General features: G+C 33.4%; 1 protein-coding gene across 1 annotated transcript; it reads right to left on the bottom strand.

Moving 5' to 3' along the window:
- Positions 1 to 876: 876 nt before the first annotated feature.
- On the bottom strand, positions 877 to 8,111 carry LOC137821199 (lysine-specific demethylase JMJ18). The gene is made up of 13 exons (XM_068625674.2): positions 8,055 to 8,111; positions 7,538 to 7,696; positions 7,255 to 7,341; positions 6,578 to 6,649; positions 6,157 to 6,234; positions 5,547 to 6,062; positions 5,231 to 5,452; positions 4,616 to 4,777; positions 3,948 to 4,313; positions 2,732 to 3,800; positions 2,532 to 2,635; positions 1,814 to 2,011; positions 877 to 1,548 (listed from the first exon to the last, which is right to left on the bottom strand). Exons 3-13 carry the CDS (start codon positions 7,294 to 7,296, stop codon positions 1,240 to 1,242), a joined length of 3,138 nt encoding a protein of 1,045 aa, XP_068481775.1. The 5' UTR covers positions 7,297 to 7,341; positions 7,538 to 7,696; positions 8,055 to 8,111; the 3' UTR covers positions 877 to 1,239.
- Between the last annotated feature and the right edge of the window lie 685 nt (positions 8,112 to 8,796).

Here is an 8,796-nt window from a genome sequence, read left to right as displayed (position 1 = left end):
TAAAGATTTATGTTTCAGTTCTTTTTAACATAAAAATGTTTATTATGATTTGTTCCTTATTTTTATAATCATAATAAAATTTTATGCAATAAGTTTGAGTTTTTAGAAAATTGTTGGAGACTCCATGTCGACTAGAGATTAGAGCATTTCATAGTATATAAGTGGGTGCAAACCTCACCTCATAAGCCGATTTTATGAGGTTGAGTTAGGCTTAAAGTCCACTTCTTAATAAAAATTAATGTATTTCTCCTTTTTAAAATTGTGTTAGAATTGTCTAAAGTCCAACAAATATTTTATGAATTGGATATTTCACCAATACATGTCCTACAAGTATCGTACGAGTGTCGATATCGGATACGTGTATCCGACATGGACACACCATTTAAGAGGCGTGTCCGAGTCTCATAGTCTTTCACATTTTTAGTTACTTACTACTTTATATTTTAAATTAGTCTTCTTCTAGAAACTAATAACTAATTTAGAAATCATTTTATAATTTTTCATTAATAATATAAATCAATTTAAATACGAAATCACTTTAAATACAAATAATGTTTTAATCTATAAAATAATATTTAATTTAGTGATTAGTTATTTTTATTTTTGTCTCAAAATTTGGTTGCTATTGTATATATTCAACATTATCTTTTCTAAAACTATTTTCTCTATCTATTTTCATCATATTTATCCCACATATATTTCCTGCTCACAATAATTGGGTCACAATTTTTTAAATGGTTACATAATTAATGATTATTTGACGTTTGGCAATTTATCACTCATTAAATTGTGGGATTTTTTTATTAAAACCCTTTATGTTCTAAGTAAGATGCAAGGATTTATGTACGCATTGCGTTTTACCTGAGACTAAGATCATACATTCAAAATTTTGAGCTGAAGCAATTGCATTTGAGTATCAGATGTCCCCATGAATTTTCCCCACCTTCTATCATTTATTGTAACACCAGCATTTTTTTCTAAGTATATACAGAAACTTTTAGAGAAAAGGAAAATAATGTAAACCTAAATGCAGCTACAGCTGATGGCTGACCTGAAATGGGTCAATGGATTTTTCCATCTGTGTATAGGTCACTGATGAAGGGCAAGTAGCAAAAATTTATCTCCGCTTCACCCAGAAAAACTCTTCACTTTAACTTTTCTTTGAAAGAATGGATCTAACTATAATGACTAAATCAAATATAACTATCCAGACTCAGAAAGAATTGAGATCTTCATGTTTCATTGACAAGCTTTTCGGATCTCATCCATCAGTGCCATTAATGTCAATTTCCACTCACAGCACCTTGCATCAGAGCTCAGTAACTTATGCAGTGTGCTTAACTCATCAGGGGTTGCCCTTTGTAGTATTGGTTTCATGTCTCCAAGGAAGCTATGCTTAATCAAATTGATACCAAAAATTTTGGTATTGGTATTACCGAAAGGGCTTCTGGAACCGTAGGTGAAGTTATCAACAACACTGCCTGAAGGGGCAACTTTGTGATTCCAGTACTCTACACACATATGACAGGGATCTTGAACTTCGATGGCCTGAGAAAGTATCAAGATGTAATAGAACATCAGAAGCAAGAACATAATTCCAGAGGAATATTCTACAAGAGTCAAGTTTTACCAAATTGTCTCCAAATAAGTTCGGTATCATTCAACAAAATTGGCCATAGTTAAGCTTGTTAATTTAGTTCAACACAATTTGGTAAATTATGGGAATTAGTTTTACATTAGATAATAAACTACACATAAAAGATATTAGTAGCTCAAGTTGGGCTAAAATATAAGATTTATTTGTTTATGTTACCTGAATAATAGATGGTAAAAGGAAGCCAAACATTCTATGACCATTAATGCTTTTCAGGAGCTCTAAGGTAGGAAGTTCTAGTTCACCTAGACTCCTCCGCCTCTTGATTTCATGATGTAATCTCTTCAGAACTGATTCCCAGCAATTATCTGATGAGATATCGGTGAAAGCCTCACTAGGATATTCTTCCATGGTAACCTGAAATACATTTGATGGAACAAGATAGAAATACACATCAATTGAAATCATTTAAATGCAAATAAATTCTACCATAAAGACTCGGATATAGTTAACTAAGTAGTGGTATATAGTAATGTGATTGAGTTTCTTAACCTAAAGAAACAAAAGATTGTCACTATTTATCAGATTCAATAATTTGAGACAATGATGCCACTTCATTTAACATCTAATTATGGAAAAATTAGCAGCCACATTATCCCACCAAGACATAAAGCAATCATACAATATATTTCAAGATGATTTCATGAAGAAAAGTACATAAGGGAAAAGAAATCTTCCTAGATCAAATTATTCTTCACGTTGAATCTACATTCGGGACTAAGAAACTTTGTGTTTTAATTAATATTGGGCAAAATGCATATGGAAATGGAAATGGGCATCTAAAAATGTAAACTACATGGATTCTAATATTACCAAAAAACAGTACCTTGCAAATATATTTTGTTTTCAAAACTAAAACAGAGGTCAGCAACGATACCTTGAAAAGAGGTCCAAGAAATCCAGCATCAATGACTTCAGAAATATAGCTACAGATTATCGTTGGATCAAGAATGCTAAAGAAGAGAACTCTACTCTTGAATCCTTCAAAAGTATATACCATAAAGTAGACATGTTAATTTACAGAAAAATAAATAATCAAAGGTAAAATATAACCCAGAAAAGAACATACGTACATACCCTTTGGATATATTGCCTGCTTACTGCACCACAGCTTTCCATGAACAACAGATCCCAAACTTACAGGCTCGACAGAAGTACTAAACATTCGCACCAAGCAGCTTTCATCTGTCAAATCCATGGGAGTATCTGCAGTGTCTATGGCTCCTTTTGTAAATAGATTGTTGTGAAGTTTCCCTGAATCTGTTTGCAGATCCAGCTCAATTTTTCCACCATCAAATGTACAATAATTGTGAACACCCCTTGAACTTGACGAGAAATCTCTGTTTAGAACAGAAAACGAGTTTGACAAGTTACCCTCCCCACAAAGTTCCATGCTGTCTTCTTCCTTTTTGGCCTCTGAACAGCATACTTTTTGCTCTACTGAAACACCTTGGTTGTGATGATTATCAGCAATATCCAGCACATGATTTTCATTTTCACCAGAGAAAATATCAAGATTCAAATCCAGATAGCCATCCTGATCCATTTTATCTTCCTTGTCAGTGTCGGACTTTTTATCACTATTATTGTCATTGTGACTATCTATACTGTCATATGTTGCACTAGAAGTTACAGGGTGAGACTCAGACTGCACTATCTCAGAAGTAATATGACTATTAGGACTACATGATGTGTTTAAATTTGACCTATCCTTGGTTCTTTCACAGCCAGATAAGCTATCCATTTCTTCACAATTATTGGTTTTGTAGATATCTTTCTCAACGTTTGATTTATCTACGCAAACCTCACTGACATTGGCAGAAACCATTCCGCAGTTTTTATTTGCCCACACCTTAATAGCATGTGATTCTCCTTCTAATGCTTCAAGCAGTTTAGTTAGCTCATTTCTAGTATATCGTAGCAGAACAATTTTTTTCTCCATTCCACATGAGCAGAACAAATTAGCATGCTTAAGACAAGAATATCTGTCAGGAGAGCACTCACAACCCACGGCAGATAGGTGCAAGTCATAGAAGCAAGAGAAACATTCTCTTTCTGTGTGCAAATCAAAGTCACTATTCATCTTGAGCAACTTAAGATTTGTTGGAAGACAATCTAGCCTTTCATCTTCCATCTTTATCCTTGCCTATCACAATAAGGTAACAGAGAAAATAAGTACAGGATAAAATATTTGCATGGTAGCAAAAACTGTAAAATAAACCAAACTTTATGGAGCTTTCAGCATTTGTGGAAGTGGTATGATCGAGTGGAGTGAGGGTGAGAGAATCATTACCTTAACTGCCTTCGTAAGATCTCCATCTTTCCCACAGACACTTTTCCATTTCAAATTTTTTGGAGATTCATTTCCAAGAGCTAGCTCTGTAATGGCCCGTACAGCTTCCAGTGCTGATCCAAATAACAGCTTGTCATGGGACAATGATGTCTTACGGCATTGTAAACTGTAAAGCTCGACAGCATTCTGTCCATGCATTAACCAATCAATAGGAGCCACATTCACTGCCTCAGCACAATTGAAGCCACAATTGAAGCCAGAATGATATGCCCTTGGAAACGTAATAACAAATTCCCCAGAATGCTGAACTGTGCGATACACAGGCACTCCCTCAGATTTAAGAATAGAAGGAGAAAACTGGGTAACCTGCTCAAAGACGAAAATCAAAACCATTAGAATCCCAGTACTTTCCCAAACAGTAAGGTCCAATAACAGCACATCTTATAGCTGTATGATGGCTGTTATTATAATTAGGGATTTGATTTGCATTCAAGACTGACTCCCATTGTACTTTACTTTGTTACTATACATAGTACACATGAGCATACCACTAAAATGCACAACATTAAGATATATTTTTTCTCCATAGAAACAGTAAGGTCCAATAACTTAACATACAACAGTCAATGAGTGAATGCAACAAAGAAAGTACAGGCAGTATATTATACCAGTTCATTTAGTAGATTTGGTTGTTCCTCAAATAAATCAGGCAAGTGGTTCCTCATTGCATTTTCCAAGGCTGATGCCTGGCTTCCAGGTACTCCATACCATACTTTAGGGTCACCCCAGTGCAAATAGTTTAGTGAGTAAAGGTGATGGTCCTCAACATGCTGTTCCAAGAAGCAGGAAAAGACCATAATGTGTTATCTTTCAAGGAAACAGTTAGGATTTAAAAGGAAAGAAATGCAAAATTCAAGATCAAGACAGGTTATTAGATTTATAGTTCAAATATCAAATATATCAACATAAGTAGAATTCAAAATATTGCAAGGGTAAACATTCTTAGTATTCTATTAAATTAAATTATTTAATGAAGAAGAAGCAGCATGTAGCAACCCACTTCATTCTCTATTACTTTTACTTATTTATTTGGTCACCTATAACTAAATGAGAAGTGATCTAAACTAAATAAAAGATGTTAAAAATTTAAGCAAACTTTCATGAAAAATAACTTAAACTTTTCACGTCATGTCATGACAAAAAATTGGCAATATTCCAACTCATGTCTTAACACTTCACCTTATTCATAAATTCAGAGTTGGAAAAAACTTCTCACCACTTACCCAGCAAAATGATGAAAAACACATGCCAACATACAGCCACGGCACTAGAACTCCTGATATGTCACTTCCTTCATAGCTTAGTACAGAACCTGGCAGTCGTGGGAAATTGTTCAGATTCCAACCAGACAGGGCATATTGAGCTGAGTCACTCGTAGTTATGGATGATGCCTTAGGAAAACCACTTCCAAGTGCTCCAGTTTCCAAGTCAGCTCCATAATACACCTACAAAACAATATCACACAGTAACATATATACTGTTTGCACAGTTCTGTAGCAATAAAGACTAATATAGTAGTCAATAGACCATGATTAATACCTCAACCTCATCACTTGGTTGCCCAACAATTCGCCAGTATTCACCTTCAATTTCTTCCTCAGAGGGCTCCCATCTCTTCTGATGATTACTGTCACTAACTGTTCTGTCTCTATCGGCATCTTTCAACCCAAAATAGCATTCCTTAAAATAATCAGCGTAATGCTGAAAGTCTTTAAGCGTGAAGTCCGATCCTGATTGGAACCCAAATTTCTCCTCAGAATCAGACGCATTCTTAGCTTGAGAAGCTGCATTGGCAGGCTTCCTCCTACATGTGCCTGTTTTGGAGAGCCTTCTACGTTTTCGCTTCCTTCCCCTGCACTTTTTCCTCATAGGTTCCCTATTTTGAAGCAAATCAATTTGCTGAATGCGGGTGGGAAATTCAGCATTTTCCCATAGATCTTTCTCCTTAAGAGGACAGGGTGGAACCCAGCAAGCTGGAGGAACAATTCTACATATGCCATGGGGTTCAGCTAGGGGTCGTATCTTTGCTATGTAACTGAGTGTGTCTTCAAATTCCTAATTCAAAAGAGTAATAATAAGAAATCAAATTACTCAAAATACAATATTAGTATACCACAAATATGAAGATGGCTCTAATAGTAACAAGTACTTCGAGAGTCGGATAAAAAACAGGTGCTTCTTCAATTATAGGCCGACATGCTCCTACTGGATCCCATCGAGCTGATACCTGCAACATGCAACAAAAATCCAATTTATGAATAAAAAAGAAAAACAAATCTCTCTCACTCACTCTCTTATACATAGTCATTAATAGTAGGTTTTCATTGCACTATTTTCTTCGATACTAAAAGAAATATGTTAGAAAAACTGAATTTAGTGGTTGACTTGACTTAATTGATATTCCATAACACTTTCAATAAGATCGGTATCGGATTATTGAAGTTAGACTCACCTCGTGGTTAACTAGACAAGTATAGATAGCTCAAAAGAATGCCAAGGAAAATACAAAGTATTGTTCATGGACCGTCAAAGCATTATTCGTTCTCACAATGTAGGACCTTATTGCATACCTTTCTATTTCTCAGACTGTCAGAAGACTCAAGTGCATTGCTATTTTTTGGCTTGCTCCCCAAAGGGTTATCCTGAAAAATATGATTGATAAAGTTGATAAAACTAGCAGCCCCACTAAAAGTAATCAAGGTAAACAATGAATTCAAGCAAAATATAACTAATAATGTTACAAGCCAAATATTGCCAAAGAAATTGGTACAATCAGGTGTAACAGTTTAATGTCAGAGATAAAAATAACCAATGCCACACTGGTGTATGCAATTCCAAAAAGCTAAACAGAGGCAGTACTAGTCATCACCATTTGATGAAAACTTCCTAATCTTCCCAAACCCCGTGAAAGAAAGGAACCATATAGAAAAAAAGTCAGGGTACAGAAAAAAAGTTAAGCAATTACGGAAGGAAATTAACAATTTAAATCATCCTTCTGAGCAGCAGAAGTTAGCTCATCAACTAAACTGCAAGTGTTGAACAACAATAGCTCTCACAAGTGAACAAACAATGTTATGAGCAGAATAAGAAAAGAAGAAGAAAAATCAAGAATAAGATCACCAGCAATTGTGATCCGTAAAAACAGAATAGAAGATTCGAACAGACACGCAAGATAATATAATATTCCAAACAGGCTTCAGAAAATAAAAAAGATGTGTGATACATTGCTAGGGTTTGAAAATTTAACCTCTTTGGCGTCAGAATTTGTAGCCAATTTCAACTGCTCCATTGAGTGCAATATTATGATATGAAAAGACCAATTGAATAATAATGCCTGCAACAAAAACCAGATACCCCTTTTTCATTAGAGTTCACAAAAGATCAAGGGGATAACCCAGAAACAGTTTTCTACTTCTCTACAAGCAAACTAACTGTCAGAAAAAAAAAACGTTAAAAACAGTAAAAAGAATTAATAAAGAAAATTAAGAGGGGAAAAAGGAAGAACAAATGCAGAACATCAAAATACTCACCCAATGCAGCAAATGATAGTTGGGTTCCTTTCACGTTGTGATTGCGTACAAATGAATTAAACTATAAATTCCTTCAGAGATCAACACAGTGAAGAAAACCTAAATGCAAATTCAATTTGCATGTGTATGCAAATTTCTGTGAAACCCCCTAACAATTACCTACAAATTTAAAACAGTACAAAATCCTATGAATCTTGGAATCATATGAAATGCTCAAAAATTCAAACAGTTCCCACAAAATGAAGACAAAACAAAATTAAAAGGAGAAACAGAAACAACAATTGACTGAGTAAATCTCTTTAATTTATTTTGACAGGTGGACTGGGAAACAAAACTATCAAATTAATAATCAATAAAAAGAAATAATGGGAAAGATATATCTCCTCAACAAAAAGTAAAATCCCAATACTTTTCAAAATATTCTATTTAATTCCCTTTATTATTCTACTAAAACCAAAACCATTTTTATTATTTTAGAGAAAAAATATATATTATAGCCTACAAAAAAAATATATACCTTGCATATGACAGAGAGAAAGAGAGAGGTTAAGATACTTCTTTCAAAGGTGCCTTTGCTTCTTCAACTCTTCCACTCCTTTTATTATAACAGTTTTTTTTCTTTCTTTAAAAAATATTATCAAATTCCCTTTTTTTCTATGAACCTAGAAATAAAAAATAAATTTTTAATGTGATAATATAAGAATTAAAAGATATTAAAATAGTATGCAATATCTATTAGGAATCAATAGATTAAAATTGCATACCTATAAAGACTAAATAAATCATCAAATAAATGTTTAATTATAATTTAATGCGCATTTGAATTGAAAAAAATAATCAGATAAAAGAGTAATTATGTTATTGATGCAAAGTATTTATCTTTCACATGTGAGTAATATTCTATTATCTAAATATGAATATATAATACATTTGTGATAGACTAGTTAATTTTTATAATTAATAATAATTTCAAAAGTTATGGTAGCAAGTACTTTGACCAGTTAACAGTATAAAACTCTTTTATATTAAAAGTCCATAATGACTAAATTATAAAATAATTGAATGAATAAAAAATGAAAACCCAAGAAACCATTGATAGCAGGGTAAGTATAAAGATAAAAAAATATATAAAAAAAAGATAAATAAATGAATAAATAATAAAGATAAAAAGTAGGAGAGAGTAAGAAAGTGAAATGAAGCCGCTCTAACGCACACAGTATTAACGGAAAGTTGTGAAACCAACCAACCAACTCTGTGTA

The sequence above is a fragment of the Phaseolus vulgaris genome, chromosome 9, assembly GCF_051622355.1.
Source record: "Phaseolus vulgaris cultivar YP4 chromosome 9, ASM5162235v1, whole genome shotgun sequence".
NCBI classification, from domain to species: Eukaryota; Viridiplantae; Streptophyta; class Magnoliopsida; order Fabales; family Fabaceae; genus Phaseolus; species Phaseolus vulgaris.
The sequence above is the reverse complement of the archived record's forward strand: the minus strand, read 5'-3'. Positions and strand labels throughout refer to the sequence as shown.

Coding starts and splice junctions, on each gene's coding strand:
- LOC137821199 (XM_068625674.2), bottom strand. CDS start 7,296: ATGGAGCAGTTGAAATTGGCTACAAATTCTGACGCCAAAGAG. Junction 6,235..6,577: donor ACAGTCTGAGAAATAGAAAG/GTATGCAATAAG, acceptor TGCATGTTGCAG/GTATCAGCTCGATGGGATCC. Junction 3,801..3,947: donor ATCTTACGAAGGCAGTTAAG/GTAATGATTCTC, acceptor TTATTGTGATAG/GCAAGGATAAAGATGGAAGA.